This window comes from Aethalodelphis obliquidens, unplaced genomic scaffold (assembly GCF_003676395.1).
Source record: "Aethalodelphis obliquidens isolate GAN/ISIS:26980383/991018 unplaced genomic scaffold, ASM367639v1 scaffold55, whole genome shotgun sequence".
Classification (NCBI taxonomy): Eukaryota; Metazoa; Chordata; class Mammalia; order Artiodactyla; family Delphinidae; genus Aethalodelphis; species Aethalodelphis obliquidens.
In genome coordinates this window covers 525850-547878 of record NW_020837999.1, presented here as the reverse complement: position 1 = coordinate 547878, position 22029 = coordinate 525850, and the positions used below count along the sequence as shown (strand labels likewise).

General features: G+C 35.1%; 1 protein-coding gene across 1 annotated transcript in view; it reads left to right on the top strand.

Annotated features, from left to right (window-relative positions):
• The window catches only part of XPR1 (xenotropic and polytropic retrovirus receptor 1), a 203712-nt gene that overhangs the window by 158405 nt on the left and 23278 nt on the right, over window positions 1-22029 (top strand). Inside the window, exons 10-11 of the mRNA XM_027086144.1 lie at window positions 1841-2012; window positions 3144-3338. Coding sequence (XP_026941945.1) covers window positions 1841-2012; window positions 3144-3338 — 367 coding nt within the window. The remainder of the gene's footprint in view (window positions 1-1840; window positions 2013-3143; window positions 3339-22029) is intronic.

Below are 22029 nucleotides of genomic sequence, written 5' to 3'. Positions count from 1 at the left end.
CTTCTGTAAATTTTCCCTTCCTTCCAATTTTTATTTTATGTCACTCTTTTCCTTTTCTAGTGCATCCCTCTATCTCTTTTTTCTTATTTAATACAGTGTCCTCCCCTTCTGCTCTTACAGAGGTTTTCTGTAATAGCCAGGTTTTGAGGCTGGGTGTGGCAGGTTGTGACAGTAATGGTAGTCTGTCTAACATCAGTGAGAAATGAGAAGTTTGCCCTAGGCTACCAGTTTCACAAAAGTCCATGACTAGACTGAGTAAGACTTCCTGATCCTTTGTTGTTATATCCTAAATTATTCTCTTGTTTCTGTCTCTTTGAATCTTTTAAATCCATTCTGTACCTAGAGTTTCTTAAAATATTATATAAACTGGTACCAGAACCTCTTTGTGCATAAATGATTAACATCTCAATCCCTAATACCTCCTACCCCACCCTACCCTGAAAAAAAAAATAAAGTTTGCTGTATCTGGAGCTTATGGTTGCAAATGGTAACATCTCATCTGGCTTACTGAACAGCTTTCTGAAAGAGTAAGCGAGTGATCAGAGATTGAACCGTGGACACAAAATATATCAGCTCCAGAAAGTAATGTCTTAAAGCCTGTGTTGTGTCCTGTAGACCCCTGGTCTAAATTCCAAAGCTCCAAGACAATACCTGTCATAGATAGTTGACACCCAGGATTGATTTGTAATATAGTCATTTATTATTTCCCTGAAATAATCAAAGGAATTATTTAGAGAAAGAATAGAAAGAACCAGCCAAGTCTGAGAGAAGAGAGCCATAGTCTCCCAGGCTGGATATGTCTATTAAATGAATATACCTAGATGGCAGGAGAGCTATAGCTTTAGACTCATTTTCTCAAAACTGTTGCTTAGCCAGAATTCCTTGTTTTAGGAGTCCATTTTCACCTGTGTAAGATAGAAAGGGTCTAACAGGGTGAGGAGGAAAGCTGCCTTCATCCCATCTTCACTTCACTCAAGGCCTTTCAAGGCAGTCTGTACAGTTTGAGCTTATTTCTGATGATTAGTATCTAATTCTTTCTCTCTCTGCAATGCCAGAATTTTCCTTTGCAGTAGTAAACAGGCTTCCACAGAATAGAGTCAGGAGGAGTTATTGTTATAGGTCTTCTGTAAAATGGGGATATGGATAACACCTAGCTCAGAATTGTTATAGTTAATGGATTATAAGAAATGCATTATGAGAAAAATACACAGAGTGGATTAGTGCTCAAGACATGTAACCTGGATTTATTTATCATTGTTTTTGTAACAGTAGGATGTGGGCTGATTTTTGTGGCATAATTTGAAGACAAATACAATTATCACCATGGCATTAGTGAAATGAAAGTGACTTTGGTTAGAGAATAATACATACTTCAGACGAGGCGCTATCCTCCCCTTCCTGTCCTGTGTAGGCAAAGAAGAGCTTTGTATTCAGTTAGCTAAGATGGGAGAATATTCCAGAAATTATCATAGCACATGGGTCTCCAGCAAAATTTAATTTAGACTAACGCTAAATGTCCTCTCGGTGCATTTGTGCCATTCTCTGTGCTTTCCACTTCAGCTCTTCCCACCTCTCTGCTTTCTGTTTTCTGACTGTAGCTATTCCTGCCTTCCCCCTGCCCCACCCTTTTAATTCCTTTCTTAGTTGTCCATTCAACTCATTCCCTTCATTACTAATTCTCAACCTAGCCACTGTTGCCAGGTCCCTGTGTTTGTGATTGGTTCATTGGTTTCCATTTTATCAACTAAAGTAATCATGCTGCAGGGTCAGACATGAATTAGAGAAATTTAATATGAACTTTCTTGTTTCTGTGTTTTCTGATTTTTTTTCTTTCTCCCAGTTTCGAGTATTTACAGCCCCCTTCCATAAGGTAGGCTTTGCTGATTTCTGGCTGGCCGATCAGCTGAACAGCCTGTCAGTGATACTGATGGACCTGGAATATATGATCTGCTTCTACAGTTTTGAGCTCAAATGGGATGAAAGTGGGGGCCTGTTGCCAAATGATTCAGAAGGTAGGGTATGAATGTGCATCCACACTACTGAACTGCCAGTGTAAACCAAGAAATACTGGGAATGATAACTGAGAAATTTAAGATCATCCAATAATATTACAAATTTAATTAAATGTACTTGGCACTCCTTTAGCAATCTCTTTATCTGATATAATTTGGCTCTTAAATTATATATTATAATTTTAGCTATTCATTTGCCAGGAGATTTACAACTTACACTTAAAGAATTCTAAAACTAAAAAACTTCTAATACATTGGTAATTAAATCACAGATGCTTTAGTGTCAACAATTGCTATCACAGTATTGCTTTACTATGATCAAAAATACTGATAATTTAGAAATTAGATCAAGTGCTTTGAGAAAGTCATAGATGTTTTTTAATTCTTCTTGGGGACCTTATTTTTCTTTTGGCTCTTTTTATCACTCTTTGTTTATGCCAGGTGTTCAAGTTACTAAGGAATTTTGCCTTAATGACAAAGACCAACTTTAGACAGATTATGTAACATCTGACTAACAAAAGTTAATGAAGCCAGTGCCAACACATTTTCATTGATGCCAGCAGATCACAATTCTATTGTATGTTGAACCACTCTGATACATTTCCAGAATTTGAAGAAAATTGATTTACGAACTCTATTCTTCTCATTTTAAAAGTATAAACTCTGCTGTTTGTTTTCTTTGTTCGTTTTATTTAAAGAACAAGAGTGTGAACAACCTATAGTGGATATATTGTAGTGGTTTGGAGTTCATGAAATTGACTGGAGTCACCAGTGATATATATAGGTTTTCCAGATGTTTCAGAGCTAATTTTTTTCTCCTTGATTAGTGTACTCATCTTCTAATTGTCTTATAGTTTTACCACACTCCAAAGAAGGTGATTCCAGAATAGATAGTCAGAAATCTGAGCCAGCAGATTTTTCTAAGTTCCCACTGTGTATTTTACCTTCTCTTCTCAGCTTATCAACCACTAAAAAGTTTAAGAATATAATAGTTGCAAAGAAAAAAGTGATTCTGAAACCCAGGTTCCTTGCTTTTATGGACTTCCTAGTGGTTACAATATATGACTCTAAATGATGTGAACAAGTTATTTTTTTTTAATTGTAGTCTTTTCTTCTTTGAAATCTTCACAGAACCAGAAATTTGCCACAATTACTCATATGGTGTGCGGGCTATTGTTCAGTGCATTCCTGCTTGGCTTCGCTTTATCCAGTGCCTGCGCCGATACCGAGACACAAAAAGGGCCTTTCCTCATTTAGTTAATGCTGGGAAATACTCCACGACTTTCTTCACGGTGACGTTTGCAGCCCTTTACAGCACTCACAAAGGTATTCATTGATTGTGAAAAGATTTTTCAAAATCTGGATTTTCACCACTTGAATCTGTTTCTTACTCTGGTTCCCTTTCCATTTGTCTTGCTTCTTTTTTTTCCATTGATGCTCCAGTCCCGTCAGGTGTACTACTTTGTTCTTGAACACAATTTTAGTCTCATTTCAGTATTTACTAACAAGTACCGTTAAAAAGAATCAAAGTCATCTGGAAGAGAAAGGATTTTGATAACGTTTGAAGTCCTGAATTTGTTTAATGGGTTCAATCCAAGACACCTTGGGTTTGCATTTGGTTTTTTAGACTTCTTGTTCATTAATGAGGTTAGGAAATGCTACGTGAAGAAGATTCCCTCTGGCAATCATGTATATTTTTAATCGCTTTCCTTCACCAAGTAGTAAGGATTGTTTCCAGCCTATTTAACTGCAAATTGAGTTCTCTGATCTCTCTAGTTTCTTATCTCCATGGCAACCAGTTATTACTTGAGACTGTTCTTCTGTTGGGAGGAGAAAAAGGCTTTTAGGTTCTGAGCCACATACAGGCACTCCTTTTGAATTTTTAACCTTCTCCTAAGAGCTGTCAATCAAAGATCTCACTTCCTTTTACTAAAATGCCTTCCTTCTTTGTCTATTTAAATCAGTATCAGCCTACACCTTAGAGGCTGCACTCTCATCTGTGAGTGGTAAAGAAATGTTACCAATTGAAATTATTACAATTATTTTTAGATACTTTGATAAAAAGTTCTTTTTCTGTGATTTTTTTTTTTTAATTGAGATGCTGTATTTAGGAGCCTTAGCTAGTGCTCCAGAACTGCTGCTGTGTGTCTGATGGTCTTGAAAGATTAGGCTGGTTGTTTTTTGTAAAGCTTGTGATTTGGTCCAGCAGAACACTTTGCAGTAATATTAATAATGCAGCCAATAACTTTACCACTGTGGAGGCACTCTTGTTAAATGATATAATTTAACTAAGTACCTCAGTGAAAGAAATACATCCTGAAGCTCCCTTAATTTTTTTTTTTTTAACTCCTCTCTCATGTGCACCTACTGTTTGGCTAGCTCCTCAGACTCTCCATTGTACATGCTTACCCATTGGTCGGCCTGGGATACTGGTAGATTTTGTACTCAGATTTTGCATTTTACCCTTTCTGCAGGTCTCTCCCTTCAAGGATTACCCCTTTAAATTTCTAGCTGTTCCATCAACCCTGACTCTGTCCTGGAGGCAGTAAGACTGATTTTTCTGTGACTGGAGTAGAAAGAGGGTATTGGGAGCACCCTCAGGCAAAAAGCCACAAACTCACAATTCTTACTCTTTATGCCAACATCTTTTCAAAGTAAGCTCAGGCTTTTTGCCTGCTTTTGGTGGCTTTCCAGTGCCTTCTAATAGTTTTTTTTTTTCCTTGAAGTATAATTGACTTAACAATATTATATTAGTTTCAGGTGTACAACATAGTGACTCAGTATTTCTATATAATACAAAGTGATCATGATAAGTCTAGTTACTGTCTGTCACCATAAGAAGTTATCACAATATTATTGACTGTAATTACTATGCTGTACATTAGATCCCCATGACTTATTTATTTTATAACTAGAATTTTATACCTCTTAATCTCCCTCACCTATTTCACTCATCCCCTAACCCGCCTCCCTTCTGGCAACCACCAGTTTGTTCTCTGTATGTATGTCTGCTTTTGTTTTGTTATGTTTGTTCTTTTTTTGGTTTGTTTTTTAGATTCCACTTATAAGTGAAATCATATACTATTTGTCTTTCTCTGTCTGACTTATTTCACTTAGCATAATACCCTCTAGGTCCATTCATGTTGTGGCAAATGGCAAGATTTCATTCTTTTTTATGGCTGAGTAATATTCCATTGTGTGTGTGTGTGTCTGTGTGTGTGTGTGTGTATACCCCCCACATCTTTATCCATTCATCTATTAATGGACACTTAGATTGCTTTCATACCTTGGCTGTTATAAATAATACTGCAGTAAACACAGTGGTGCATATGTCTTTTCAAATTAGTGCTTTTATTTTCTTCAGAAAAATTCCCAGAAGTGGAATTCCTGGATTGTGTGGTAGTCCTATTTTTAATTTTTTGAGGAATCTCCATACTGTTTTCCATAGTGGCTGCACCAATTTAAATTCCCACCTACAGTGCACAAGGGATCCCTTTTCTCCACACCCTCTCCAACACTTGTTTTTCGTTGTCTTTTTGATAATAGTCATTCTGACAGGTGTGAGGTGATATATCATTGTGGTTTTGATTTGCATTTCCATGATGATTAATGATGTTGAGCATCTTTTCATGTGCCTGATGTCCATCTGAATGTCTTCTTTGGAAAAATTTCTGTTCAGGTCCTCTGCCCATTTTTTAATCAGGTTGGGTTTTTCTGCATGTTGAGATGTATGAGTTACTTGTATATTTTGGATATTAACCCCTTACCTCATATATCCTTTGCAAGTATCTTGTCCCATTCAATAGGCAGCACTTTCGTTTTGTTGATAGCTTCCTTCCCTGTGCAAATGCTTTTTAGTTTGATTAGGTCCCATTTATTTTTGCATTTGTCTCCCTTTCTAAGGAGACATATCCAAAAAAATATTGCTAAGACTGATGTCAAGAGCATACCGCCTATGTTTTCTTTTAGGAGTTTTAATGTTTTGGGTTTTACATTTAAGTCTTTAATTCATTTGGGGTGTATTTTTGTATATGATGTGAAAAGGTAGTACAGTTTGATTCTTTTGCCTATAGCTGTCCAGTTTTCCCAGCACCATTTATTGAAGAGGCTTTCTTTTCCCCATTGTATATTCTTGCCTCCTTTGTCATAGTTTAATTGATCATAAGTATTGGGTTGGCCAAAAAGTTTGTTCTGGTTTTTCATAAGCTGTTATGGAAAACCCGAACGAACTTTTTGGCCAACCCAATACGTGGATTTATTTCTGGGCTCTCTGTTCTACTAATCATGTGTCTGTTTTTGTGCCAGTACCATATTGTTTTGATTATTGTAGCTTTATAGTATAGTTTGAAATCAGGCACGTGTTACCTCCAGCTTTGCTCTTTCTCAAGATTGTTTTGGCTGTTTGGGGGGGGGTCTTTTGTGTTTCCATACAAATTTGGGTTTTTTGTTTTTCTAGCTTTGCAGAAAATGCCATTGGTATTTTGATAGGGATTGCATCAAATCTGTAGATTGCCTTGGGTAGTATGGTCATTTTAACAATATTAATTCTTCCTATCCATGAAAACTCCCCAAATTTTAACTCTTGGTGAAGAATGCTATTTTTCAGTCCAGGCATGCATCATGATTCAGAAGGTTGTTAATAGAGAATTTCTAAGTCAGGCAGTTAATTTGATACATGCTACCCTATGGCTTAATAACCCTTTACTTTTCTCCCATCCTGGGTAAAATTGAGTACTGGTTTTTCTTTTCTTTTTTTTTTTTTTTTGGTTGAATATTTTAGGATATAACATGTCTTTAACTATACTGATACCATTCAGTAAGAAGCTGAAAATCTGAATTCCTCGAATCTGCAAACACTCCAAATCTGAACACCTAAAGCTAGAAGCAGTGGTTTGGATAGTATTGTCCTTAGATTTTTTTTTGTTGTTCATGTACCCATTCAAATAATCTTTTAAACTATTGATATATTGCTTTATTATCTTTATTTTATTATTTTAAATTATATTACTTCTCAGACATTCTTAAGTTTATGTCTGAAATTTTTTGTCTTAAATTTAAATAATTACAAAAAAATCTTTTCCAGTAAATTTTAAATATTCACATTTTTTTTTAAAGCTGCTAAGTGTTTCTACTAAGTGTACCCAGGTAATCTAAATATAGAGGCATTATACCATGATTTAATTTTTTTTAATGAAGCAATTCTACAATAGTCAGAAATTTTACATCTCTGTCCCATTGAACTTTATTTTAGTATAATATACTTTTGTTTTAATGACTTTTGTCTGATACATAGCATGTAAATTGAAATTAAATTATTAATTTCCTATTAGTAGGAAAATTAGTTACTAGGAAGATAAATTCCTATTATTAGGAAAAATACTTGTTAGAATAATTTTTTTCTTTCTGTGTTGTAATTATCATTACTCTGATTTTATCTATAGTTGTCAACATAACATTACAAATTTTAATAATTATTACACAAATATTTCTTTTTTTAAAAATATTTATTTATTTATTTTTGGCTGTGTTGGGTCTTCATTGCTGCACACAGGCTTTCTCTAGTTGCGGCAAGTGGGGGCTACTCTTCGTTGCGGTGTGCGGGCTTCTCATTGCAGTGGCTTCTCTTATTGCAGAGCACAGGCTCTAGGTGCACGGGCTCAGTAGTTGCTGCTCGTGGACTCTAGAGCACAGGCTCAGTAGTTGTGGCACTCGGGCTTAGTTGCTCCGCAGCATGTGGGATCTTCCTGGACCAGGGCTCAAACCTGTGTCCCCTGCATTGGCAGGCAGATTCTTAACCACTCTGCCACCAGGAAAGTCCCAATGTTTCTTAATGAGGTAAATTTATATTACTTATTACTCTTCCATTTTTCAGTTTTTATATAAGTAAATCCTGAGGAACTTTGTTAGCATTGCTATATACGTAAGAATGGAAATTTTGTTGTTGCATTGTCCCTCAGTTTTTTGGACAAATTCTGAATTATATGCCCCCCAAAATTGCATAGTAAACTATTATTAATAATTATTTTTTGTGATCTATCAAGTTTTCTTTGTTGAAAGCAAAGAGTTGAAAATAAACTGAGTAAAGAATTGAACATAAACTGAATGAAAAATGATTTGTTAACTAGTCACTAGAGTCATTCACTTTCTCTTTTTCTGGAGAGTATACCAAAACGCTTGAGTAGGACCAATCATATATTTAGTTTTAAAGTCTCCTTGTTTAGTTCAACATACTCAAGAAACAATTAGGAAAATTAAAATATTGTTAATTTTAATACACTTTTCAATGCAGTGTTTTTGATGAAATGCTTTAACACATTTTTTAAATGTATTTTTGAAAACAAATTTTGGAGCTGCAGATTACACTCATCCAATTTATAGAGAATATCTGCTATATACCCTAATTAGAAAACCAGTCAGCCAAATCAGAAAAAGTTCTGACTTTACATACCTTAATTTAAAATACTTTACTGTTAGGGGATATCTGTATGTGTATGGCTGATTCATTTTGTTGTGCAGTGGAGGCTAACACAACGTTGTAAAGCAACCATACTCCAATAAAAATTAAAAAAATAATAATAATAAATAAAATAAAATACTTTACCATTAAAAATGCTAACCATCATCTGAGACTTCAATGAGCCTTCTCATGCTTTTGCATTAGAAACATCAAAGATCACTGATCATCATAACAATTATTATAATAATGAAAAAGTTTGTGAAATATTGCAAGAATTAACAAAATTTGACAGAAATATGAAGTAAGCAAAAGGAAAAATAGTGCCTGTAGACTTGCTCAACACAATTTGTAAAAAACACTGTCTGCAAAGCGCAATAAATCGATACACGACAACAACAGTTTTGAAAGCGTAGTAAATCGATACACGACAACAACAGAGTTTTTTGACTGAAATTAATATACTTATGTATACCCCTGTGTAAACACTTCATTTTTTAGTTTTAATTCTGAATTAGGTAGGGAGGTGAGTGGGTAAGTAGGTGCATAGATTAAGAATTATTGAGAATATTCTATGTATCAGGCTGTGCCAGGCAGTAAAAAAAGAGCAACAAACAAGACACGATTCTTGCCCTTAAGAATTTATGATCTAGTAGGGGAAATAGGTAAAAAGGCATTCATTGGTTGCACAACAATGTGAATATAATTAAAACTTCTGAACTGTACACTGAGAAATGGTTAAGGTGGTAGATTTTATGCTGTGCTTTTTAGCACAATTTAAAAAAGAGAGACGTTAAAATAGAGGGTAAAGAGATGGCAGGGTTACCAGAACAGCCTACATACAGCTTAAGTTCCTAACCCAGCCTCTAGGCCTCAGGAAGGGAAGCGTAGAGAAGACTTCCCAGAGGTTATGGTTAAGCTGTATCTTATTGTCTATATTAAGTTAGGGAGGATTCCACTTATCCCATTATGTGTCAGATCACAAGTCCGTGTAACTTACGAGTGATAGAAGTGTTACAAGTGTTACTGTTTCCCAGTTTTGTTCATCTTTATCCGTAGGGCGTTCCCCCACCCCAACCCCAGATAAAACCCTACCTTTAAAGCAGAGATCATAGTATCTGTTCTGTTTATGTCACAGATTTGTTGTAAGGATCAAATAAGGTAGCGCACATGAAATCAAGAAATTCTGACTTGCTGTCCAAGTGGAATTTATCTTTAAATGAAATGTAATTCTCTTTACTGTCTAGAGCTAGTATATGTGTGTCTTCCTTTATGGAAAGTCTTTTCACAAGAAACACTTATGATCACCTTGAGTGTGTGTGTGTGTGGATAAGGGTGTTGTACTGGGTAAGTATCAATTAGGAATGTGTTTGGTTTTTTATTCAAGTAACACAGCTGTTTACTGACTGAACTTGATTCATGTGCCCACAGTCAAACTTTTAAAAACACAAGCATTTTTTAGAGGGACCATTGGTTGTAGTTTAATGATATCCCTAAAATTAAAAAAAAACACTTTTTATAGTTGCTACATATTAAATATTTATATCACTAAATTTTTTTACCAAAAAGACAAAGGAACCCATGACAGAAAATTTGACATTGAATGGTGATCAAAAGCAGAATTTGATTTCTATTGTTTCCTTGGACAATATTCCAAGAGAAATGTATCAGAAAACATAGACTAGAAATGATCATTAAGTTAAAAAGAATAGATTCTGCATGGTTAATGAGGTTGATCTTTTTCAATTGAATGTGTATGTGCTATTGCAAAGGATAAATTTTCTCGGTGGGGGGAGAAGTGTAGAAAATGGTGAGGTAACTTTGTTCAGACTCAGGAATCTGAGTCTTTTCAGAGAACTAGCCTACAAGAGTTACCATAGTAACAGCATTATTGGAGGCATTTTCAAGATTGTTTCAAAGGTTATGTCTTATGCCACATGATTTGTAAAAATGGAGACGCAAGGGTTAACGCTATACTTAGAATCACTTTTTAAAAGGTGAGGGAGGGGGGTTAGGCCCATTATTGGGAGAATAAGTATGATAATACTGCAACTAGCCCTTGTAGTAAGAAGGAAACACTTTAAACATTTCAGTATATTTTATTTTCTATCTTTGATTTTAGAAACAAAGGATTTAGCTCTCAGCCAATCTTATTTTAAGAATTCGCATTTCGTTACAAGCCTAAATTAGAAGCCAATTCCTACAAGTTTTTTGTTGGAATTGCGAGTGGAGGAGACAGGAAAGTACTTTAAATGGTTTTTGTGTGTCCTTGAGGTTTCTTGGCCTTGGCAAGGAAAAGCCTGTGGGAGGTACAGTAATAAAAAAGCCATTGTGTTATTATTTCTAATCTATTGATGGGGAGAGAGTACTTCATTAGATTTTCTGGTTTTCATTTACAGTTTCTAACATTCTAAAATATTTATAAATTCTTAGTGGATTTTGCTCTTTGCTGTTCTCTGAATACATAGAAGAAAAAAAAACTCTTAAAAAATACTTCATGTTTTACTTTAGACTCCTTTGTTAGCATTTGTTAGCATTTACTATTAGACATTTTAAAATACTTGGAAAAAAAGAGATACTCTCTACTCACTTAAAAGCCAAGTTCATTTGTATTTCTTTGCTTGGTTGTTTTCCAGTGCCCAGATCTCGTATATCTTCTAGATCTCTCCTTGTTTAACATTCTGTAAGGGGTGCTGTGTCCCCTAATGAGGATTCCTCAGCAGTAGTTCAGTGCCTTCAGTGCAAATAGTCATTTCATTGTTTTGGGTGAGCACACATAGTCCTGAAGTGCTTCCTCTCTGGGGGTATGGCCAGTTTGTTATGCTGTTTCTACCCTGAATAATGAGCTGCTATGCCACAATTTCCAAATTTTAGTCTTGTTATACTATAGTAGAAATGCTTTTTTTTTTTTTTTTAATCTCTAGGGAAACTTTTGTTCCATAAACTTTTTAAAGACATACACAAAATTTTTTAAAACAACTCATTTGAATAAATGCTTTCATTTTGGACTTAGTATTGAAAGTAGCTCAAATCTTTAACCCTTTTGAAATTTGATACATTTCGCTGTAATTTCTCTAGCTTAACTAATAATGCAGAAAAGAGATAGATTATTTTATTTGTTTTTTTTGTTTTGTTTGTTTGTTTGTTTTGCGGTACGCGGGCCTCTCACTGCCGCGGCCTCCCCAGTTGCGGAGCACAGGCTCCGGACGCGCAGGCTCAGCGGCCATGGCTCACGGGCCCAGCCGCTCTGCGGCATGTGGGATCTTCCCGGACCGGGGCACGAACCCGCGTCCGCTGCATCGGCAGGAGGACTCTCAGCCACTGCGCCACCAGGGAAGCCCGAGATAGATTATTTTAGAATTCACCATTTGTCAGTATTGGCTTAAATCCTGCTGATGCTATAAAATCAGATGTGAGGTATTGTTTCTTTCTGATTATTAAATGGACTTTAATAGTATTTCTTGAGTAACTTATATCTACTTGGCATTGTGCTGATTTTTTTTTTTTTTTTTTTTTTTTTTTTTGCGGTACGCGGGCTTCTCACTGTTGTGGCCTCTCCCGTTGCGGAGCAACAGGCTCCGGACGCGTAGGCTCAGCGGCCATGGCTCACAGGCCCAGCCGCTCCTCGGCATGTGGGATCTTCCCAGACCCGGGCACGAACCCGTGTTCCCTGCATCGGCAGTCGGACTCTAAACCACTGCGCCACCAGGGAAGCCTACATTGTGCTGATTTTAAATGATTTTATAAATATTACACTAACAATCCCATTTATATTTCACCTTAAGTTTCTTTTAAAACATTAATTATAGCTTTGAATAAATTATATTTTTGTATCATCTTTGTCATATAAAAGAAGCTTTTTAAAAAAACACTTGTCCTTATACCCTGAAGCTGTTTTTGTTGACTTTTCTCTAATCACCTTTGTTTTCTTAATTGCTCTTATAACTGATAGATGTAATTTGTTAGCATTTCTATGTAAATTGTGTTGCTTTTGAAACACTCATGCACAAAAATTTAAAGTTTAAAAACAATCTCTATTATTGTTTAGATACTGCTGGAGGATCTGTGATGTTTAAAAGAACAAGGTCAAAATTATTTATGAATTCAACTTATGGAGCAATTTGTCTAATTGAAAAAGAATTTAAAGACAAGTACTTGCAAATAAAATTTTTAATTTTAATTTATATATTATTTTATATTATATATAATTTTACATGAGGCTCTTATTGGTGAAAAGTATAAACATCAAGAAAAGGTATAGTGTCTAGGTATTTTCAGCAAAAAGAAAAGAAAAAAAGAGAAAAACTGAGCAGGCAAATGAATTATGAGGCCTAAGTTCCTGCTAGGTATATGTTACTCTAGGGAATATAAGTAGTAGATTATACATGAATCTCTTTCTTTCAGAGTTTCATAATATAATACAGTAAGTGTACTAATCAGATATTGCTACATAATAAACCACCCCAAAACTCAGCAGCTTAAAACAGCAGTAATTTATTCTCCTTTATATATGTGTATTTATTTATTCTCCTTTATGTTTGCGGGTCAGCTGGGAATTGGTGGAACTAGGCTGGGGTCTAGCTATTCTAGCTGAATAGCACGGCTTTAGGCCGCTGTTGCCATTGGGTTTTTGGCTCTTTCCTGAAAATTGGGTTTGAGTTTGTTACATGTTTGTTCATTTTCGGGTCCCAGCCGAAGGGGCAGCAGTTATCCAAGGAAAAGCTCTTTATGTGGTACTAGCAGAAACAATTACTATTGCACAAACACTTTTTAAGTCTGCTTGTCTCACATCTGCTAACCTCCCGCTGGCCAAAAGAAGTCATATAGCCAAGCCTAAAGGAAGTCTGCCCATCCTGAACAGACAAAGCAAATTATTAAACCCAACATCAATGGAGTAAGAGTCACGGAAGAAAGGAGTGGATATTTTTAAACTGTAATCTAATCACCACAAAACAAATTAATTTTAACTGATTTTTTTAATTGGAAAAGGATATAAACATAATATTGTAGAATAATATTGTAGAATAACATTAGCTAATAAACATGAAAAATGTTCTACTTTACTAGTAGCAAAAGAAATGCAAATTAAAATCATATTTAATCAAGGAAGTGATGATACAAATTGCTGGCAAGGATGTGGAGAGATGAACACTCATTCTGTTGATTGAGTATAAATTGGTAAGCAATTTGGTAATTCTATCAAGAGTATTAAAATCATTCATACCTTTTGACTTAGTAACTCCCTTTCCATAACTTTTTCCTAAGGAAGTGATTAGAGAAGTGGGTATAAATGAATATATGTTCACAGCCCTATATAGTAAAAATCGAAAGTAATCTTATGAATGTCCAGCAGTAGGAGAATAATTTAATTACAGTGAGTTTATGGTACATGGAATATTATACAGTGGCTGGTCAAAAGTCACCCAAAGCACCTGCAAATAGTAGATGAAGAATAATGATATTGGGCTTCCCTGGTGGCGCAGTGGTTGCGAGTCCGCCTGCTGATGCAGGGGACACGGGTTCGTGCCCTGGTCCAGGAAGATCCCACATGCCACGGAGCGGCTAGGCCCATGAGCCATGGCCGCTGAGCCTGTGCGTCCGGAGCCTGTGCTCCGCAACGGGAAAGGCCACAAAGAATAATGATATTATTTAAAGCTAATAATTATTGAATACTTCTATGAGCTAACATTCTTTTAAGCATTTAACATATATTAACTCATTTAATCTTTGCAGCAACATTATGAGGTATTAGAATCAGAGCTGAATGGTAGTTAAATTGGCAAAAGCAAATTTTATTCAGGAACTGTTGCAATAGAGGAAAAGTGATCTCAGTACAGAACTGGGCTCAATTCTGAATATAGAATGGACCAGTGGGGATTTATAGCCAAGGAGCAGGGTGGTGGTCAATGAGTGGAAAATTGCTAAAAGGAAACATCAAGGGTAAGGGAGGATTTTGGCTGAACTGACTTGACAGGATTTTTGCTGAAATCAGATCAGGGTGATCAGATGCCAAAGGTGGAGGATGAAGAATTTGATGAGAGATTGAGGTGATCAGATATCAAGGGTAAAGGGTTCTCTCTGAACTGACTTAGCAAGATTCTTGCTACAACTGGGTGATGCATGCTTGACAAGGATGGACACCAAGTTTCGGTCTAGGGAACTTAGAGGAGCCTGACTATACTTAGGTCAAGGAGAGTCTTTATCCATCCATCACTTCTGCTGGGTGCTACAGACTGACCCTGGTATAATGTGGGAGGGAATTACGGAGAGATGTGAATACCAAGGGGCAAGGAACATTGGATGCCATTGTAGAGAATGGCTACCACACTTTGTGTCTTGCCATTATTATTCTCCATTATTCACTTGCTGTGGAAATACACATGTACTAAATGACACTTTCGGAAAGGAGAGAGAAATCCAAGTCCTCAGTCTCCAAGATGGTTTCTAAAACTACAGGGTTTTTGCCTTCCAATAACCCCCTACGCCCAAGATTCATATCACAACCACCAGAAACCCTCTGGTTATCTTAAGAAAGATTTATTTAAAGGATGTTGAGTAGCTTACAGAAATTCCCACAGGCAGTGAAGACATCACAGCTTGTATTCCCAACACTACCAATGCTGGACACCAATGTTATCTCTAGAACTGCAACTACGAGTACCTCTAGAATTAGGATGTGGCTGCTTCTCTTTGCCAGAATAAATTCTGTATGGTCCAAAATAAAAAGGAGAGTCTTTGTTGGAGGTAATCACTTGATCGTCATTTTTTAGGTGAGGAAATTCAAAACAGAGAGGTTAAGTTACTTGCCGGTCGTACAGCTATGAAGTGGAAGAACGTAGGTTGTGAATCTGAGTACAAACAATATAGCTCCAAAGTCAAGTAGCAAGTAGGTGACCATGCTAGAATTCACACCCAGGTCTTGTGATTATTTTTCTCTACCATACTGCCTTCTAATGTTATAGAATGACCTGAGCTCTTCCCAAAGGTGAAATGTTAAACTCGTAGTAAACAAAGGAAGATCAGATAGGGTAGTGTGCTATCCCTACAAGTGCCAGATAAATTTGTGTTTGGGGAAGCACAAAGGTACATTGAGAGAGAATAATTAGACTGTACTTTTATATGGTTAGGCCCACTTTGTGATCCCTTTGTCCTAATGGCCACATTCGTGGAAAACCAAAGACATTGCCAGGAACTAGCTATCTCACATTAACAGTCACACGCTTTTATTAGTAAGAGCAATGTGGAGTCACCTCAACTATATAAATAATTTCTCTCTGGAAGAAAATTGAAAGTCTTTCTTGAATCGAAGGGAGACAAACACTAACATATTGACATTGTTGCAAGTGATGGAAGAATGGATTGACATGAATAATTTGTTTAGAGTTTTATTCTTTGTTAGGGTCATGAAATTCACTTCCTGAGAAATACCAGAGGTAATTAGGTATTTGTTAAAGCTGGCTGGCTATTTCCTTAATATATATTGTTAATAAACATTCCAGCATGCTTCCTAGAATGTAGCAAGTAAAATATGGAAACAAAGACCAGTAAGCCAATACTTAGTTTCACTGGTAGTATTTTGAATGAGGTATAAGATGTGGTTTTAATTGAAATGTTTAGAGTGAAATTTTTCTTATATTAAAAGCAGTATTTTCTTCACATATTAAAAAAATAGTGCTGCTACTTAATAGGAGGGAAAAATAAAGCATCTACCTACTGCTTAAATATCACATTGATGTGTTACATTTCTTTGTTTCCTCATGTGGGATTCTCAGGGCTCTCTGTAAATACTTTTTGGTTGCCTCTGAATAATACCCTAGAGCATATTTCTTTTAAAAGTAGAATTGTACTGCTTGCAGCTGTTTTAACTTTACCAGGAAGTCTTTTCAAAAGAAATGAACATCCACCAAAGTGGAATATTGAAGCTTACACAACGTTTCATAGCTGGTGTAGAAAACCCTGAATCACTGAAGAAGGATGAACTGAAAGTCTAGGATCCGTTGTATAATCTTCCTCTTCCTTCTCAGTTATGAATATATGACTAACTATGTTTCCTTCCTCAACTAAAAAAAAATTAATATTTGAAATCAATGTTTATAATTTATCCTTCATTTAACCTTCTGTTGCAGAAAGTGGAATGTCTTTGCCTAGAAAGCCAGATCCATCTCTCTGCTCAATTTAATCAAATCCTCTGCCAGTAAGAATTTTAAAAGCACCATCTTAATGAATGGCAGTGTTTCATGTTGAGAGAAAGAACATGGGCTTTGGAGTTACCACGACTAAGATAATTTAGGAATATTTTACCATATCACTGGACAGAAGGAGAAAAGCCATGTGATTGATCATCTAGATAGATGCCAGAGACATTCGTTAATTAAAAATATACATAAGGATACTTCTTTTTTTTTTTTTTAAGGATACTTCTTAAATATAGCAAGTACTATGTATACATATAGGATCAGTATATACACACATATATACACATATATGTATACACACACACACAATCTATCGATCAGCATCCCACACTAACCACTAGAATCATGACTAGAGGGGAAATGTTAGAGACATTCTCATTAAAATCTGGACTAACATGAGAATATCTGCAATCATCACTATTATTTAGCATTCTTCTGATTATAATTATAAAATGAAAAGAATATTAAAATTTTAAATGAATAAAATAACATTTATAGGTAATATGATTGCCCAGTGCTCTCACTTTGTTTGCCCTTTTATGAACTTTTTATGGTGAATGTACAGTTCTTTTATAAACAGGAAAATAGTTATTTTCATTAAAAAAAATTAAAATGGAGTTGGCCTAGACTGTCTTTCTAAGGCTCCTTCAGCTCTTTATATTCTATTATTCTAATAGAGCTATTTGTCAATATGTAGCATCTTGGCACACATTATTTCATTTTGAACCTGATATTAACCCTAAGAGAAAGTAGATGTTATTATTATTTTAATATATCAGGAAGGTTAAATTGCCTGCCGTGAGTCACATGGCAGTAAGTAGCAAAACCATAATTCTCAGTCTCTGAATCCATTCCTTTTTCTACTTTAAAAAGTTATTTCCAACAAGGCAACATGATGTAATGCTGGGATCCTCAAACTTCGGTATATGTGTGAATCACCATGAAGTATTACTTTAAAATGCATAATATTAGGCCCACCTTCAGTCTGATTCACTAGGATTAGGGTGATGATCCAGAAATTTATACATTTTTAACCTGCACCTTATGGTGCTTCTACTAAAGGTGATTCATTGGCCACACTTAAGTAAACATTAGTAGACCATAAGTTTGTTTTCTACATCTGTAACTCTACTTCTGTTTTGTAGGTAAGTTCATTTGTACCCTTTTTTTAGATTCCACATATAACGATATCATGTGATAATTGTCTTTGTCTGACTTACTTCACTCAATATGACAATCTCTAGGTCCATCCATGTTGCTGCAAATGACATTATTTCATTCTTTTCTATGACTAATATTCCATTGTATATATGTACCACATCTTCATTATCCATTCCTCTGTCGATTGACATTTAGGTTGCTTCCATATCCTGGCTATTGTAAATAGTGCTGCAGTGAACATTGGAGTGCATGTATCTTTTTGAATTATGGTTTTCTCCGATGTATGACCAGGAGTGGGATTGCTGGATCATATGGTAGGTCTATTTTTGGTTTTTTAAGGAACCTCCGTACTGTTCTCCATAGTGGCTGTACCAGTTTACATTCCCACCAACAGTGTAGGAGGGTTCCCTTTTCTTCACACCCTCTCTAGCATTTATTGTTTGTAGATTTTTTGATGATGGCCATTCTGGATGGTGGAGGTGATACCTCATGGTAGTTTTGATTTGCATTTCTCTAATAATTCATGATGTTGAACATCTTTTCACGTTCTTTGCCATCTGTATGTCTTCTTTGGAGAAATATCTATTTAGATCTTCCACCCATTTTTTGATTGGGTTGTTTGTTTTTTTGATACGGAGCTTCATGAGCTGTTTGTATATTTTGGAGATTAATCCCTTGTTGGTTGCTTTGTTTGCAGATATTTCCTCCCATTCTGAGGGTTGTCTTTTCGTTTTGTTATTTTTAATTAAATCTCAAAGTGAATTGATACTGTGATTGATGAGATGCTTCTTAGGTTAAATATTTGAATAGATGTTTCAGAAGTCCTGGTAAAGTTTGGGATAATTTAACTTTTACTCTATTTCTGATACCCAATTTGAAAGAAAATGCGTCAAATGAGGTTTCTATAAAAAGACATCACAGTCTTGGATTCTGAGATTAAGAATTGTTTCAGATGGCTTTTTTAGATCTGATGTGTTATACTAGTTTAGAGTATTGGCAGGTTGTATGGAAAATGGTGGAAGAGATTTTGGCATTCCATCTTTCTCTGTGCATACCTCCTATTATATATACTCTCACTTCCTTCTTAGATCTGTTAATTGATCATAATGTAGAATATATATTGTCATTTTTTGCTAACATTTATTTTTTTATCTATATTTTATTCAACTCTTATTACTGTATACTGCTCTTATGACTACTTAAATGTTATACAGTCTTTTTTGTTTGTTTTTGTTAATATTGATATTCTTTAATAGACTTATTTTAAGTAAATAAAATAAATACTTCAACATTAGTAACAAATTACAATTGATCACAATGCACAAATGTATGGCAACACTGTGTTTGACAACACTTACTTAGAAGAGGTTAGGATGCCAGGAAGGGGAAAAAAACAACAACAACATGGTTTTCTAAAGAACAAAACCAGATCAATTGATTTTTTTTTTTTACTTTCTTTGATTTAAGCAGTAGGCTATAGGCATGGGGGATGTAGAAGTTCTTATCTACTTTGTTTTAAGTAAATTTTGAACTATTTCACAGTTCATTTTTTTTTCCTTTTTAACATCTTTATTGGACTATAATTGCTTTACAATGTTGTGTTAGTTTCTGCTTTATAACAAAGTGAATCAGCTATACATATACATATATCCCCATGTCTCCTCACTCTTGTGTCTCCCTCCCACCCTCCCTACCCCACCACTCTAGGTGGTCACAAAGGACTAAGCTGATCTTCCTGTGCTATGTGGCTTCTTCCCACTAGCTATCTATTTTACATTTGGTATTATATATAAGTCCATGCCACTCTCTCACTTCATCCCAGCTTACCCTTCCCCCTCCCCATTCCCTCAAGTCCATTCTCTACGTCTGTGTCTTTATTCGTGTCCTGCCCCTAGGTTCTTTATAACCTTTTTTTAAGATTCCATATATATGTGTTAGCATACTGTGTTTGTTTTTCTCTTTCTGACTTACTTCACTCTGTATGACAGACTCTAGGTCCATCCTCACTACAAATAACTCAATTTTGTTTCTTTTTACGGCTGAATAATATTCCATTGTATATATGTGCCACATCTTCTTTATCCATTCATCTGTCAGTGGACACTTAGGTTGCTTCCACGTCCTGGCTATTGTAAATAGAGCTGCAGTGAACATTGTGGTACATGACTCTTTTTGAATTATGGTTTTCTCAGGGTGTATGCCCAGTAGTGGGATTGCTGGGTCTTATGGTAGTTCTATTTTTAGTTTTTTAAGGAACCTCCATACTGTTCTCCATAGTGGCTGTATCAATTTACATTCCTACCAACAGTGCAAGAGGGTTCCCTTTTCTCCACACCCTCTCCAGCATTTATTGTTTGTAGATCTTTTGATGATGTCCATTCTGACTGGAGTGAGGTGATACCTCATTGTAGGTTTGATTTGCGTTTCTCTAATGATAAGTGATGTTGAACATTCTTTCATATGTTTGTTGGCAATCTGTATATCTTCTTTGAAGAAATGTCTATTTAGGTCTTCTGCCCATTTTTGGATTGGGTTGTTTGTTTTTTTGATATTGAGCTGTTTGTAAATTTTGGAGATTAGTCCTTTGTCAGTTGCTTCATTTGCAAATGTTTTCTCCCATTCTGAGGGTTGTCTTTTCGTCTTGTTTATGGTTTTCTTTGCTGTGCAAAAGCTTTTAAGTTTCATTATATCCCATTTGTTTATTTTAGTTTTTATTTCCATTTCTCTAGGAGGTGGGTCAAAAAGGATCTTGCTGTGTTAAATCTTACACAATCTTATTTCCATTTTTAATTGACTGTAATTTTAGCTTGTGTCTGTGGCTTAATTTTTTTCAGTTTAACTAAGAAAAAGTTTCTACCCTTATGAATGTAGTACCTGAAGCTTTTTTACAGCTTCATAAACTAAGCACTTGAAACGGTGTCAAAAACTTTTAGAATCCTTGTATTTCTTTGTAAAATAATTATGGTCAGTAGCATTCCATTTAGTTAAAGAAATGACATTGTGTCTTTTTGCAGGAGAGGAGGGAAAAACACATACTTTTATCCATTCCAGAATTATTATTATTTAGTTATTGATCTTTTCAAGGAATCGGCTTTTTGTTTCATTGATCTTTTCCCTCCATTTTTCATTTCAATTTCATTGATTTCTGTGTTTATCTTGATTACTTCCTTCCTTCTGCTTGCTTTGGATTTATTTTGCTTTTCTTTTTCTAGGTTCTTGAGGTGGGTTCTTAGACTATTTATTTGATATTTTTTCTCTTTTTCTAATGTATGCATAATTATATGTATAATGCTATGCATTTTCCTCTCAGCACTGCTTTAGCCAAGTCCCACAAATTTTGATATGTTACATTTTCATTTTCATTTAGTTCAGTGTATTCTTTAAATTTCCCTTGAGACTTTGTCTTTGATCCATGAATTATTTAGTAGTGTGTTGTTTAGTTTCCAAGTGTTTGAAGATTTTTCTGTTATTGATTTTTTTGGCCTATCTTGCTATATGTTCATTGGGCACTTGAAAAGAATGTATGTTCTGCTGTTGTAGGGTGGAGTGTTTATTAGATCCTATTAGTTAATGATGCTGTTGAATTCTATATTGTTGCTTATTTTCTGTCTACTTGTTCCATTAGTTGTTGAGAAGGAGAGTTGAAATCTCTATAATTGTGGATTTGTCTATTTTTCTTTTCAATTTTATCAGCTTTTGCTTCATGTATTTTGCTACTCTGGTTGTTTGATGTAGACACAGTGAGGATTGCTACATCTTCTTTGTGGATTGACTCTAATATACTTATATAATGGCCCTGTCTGTTTACACTAATTTTCTTTGCTCTGAAATCTACTTTATTTGATAGTAAAATAGCCACCCTGCTTTCCTTTGATTATTGTTTACATGATGCATATCTTTCCATACTTTTACCTTCAACATAGTTATATTATTATATTTGAAGTGAGTCCTTGTAGACAGGATGTAATTGGGTCATAGTTTTTAATCCCCTCTGCCAATCTCTTTTAAGTGATATATTTACACTATTGACATTTAATGTAATTATTAATATGTTAGAACTTAAATGAAGTATGCCATTTTCTTTTTTGGTTTTCTGCTCTCTCTGCTTTTTATTTCTCTGTATTTACTTGAATATTTTTAAATTCCATTTTGATTTATCTATAACATTTTTGAGTGTCTCTCTTTGTATAGGTTTTTTAATAGTTCT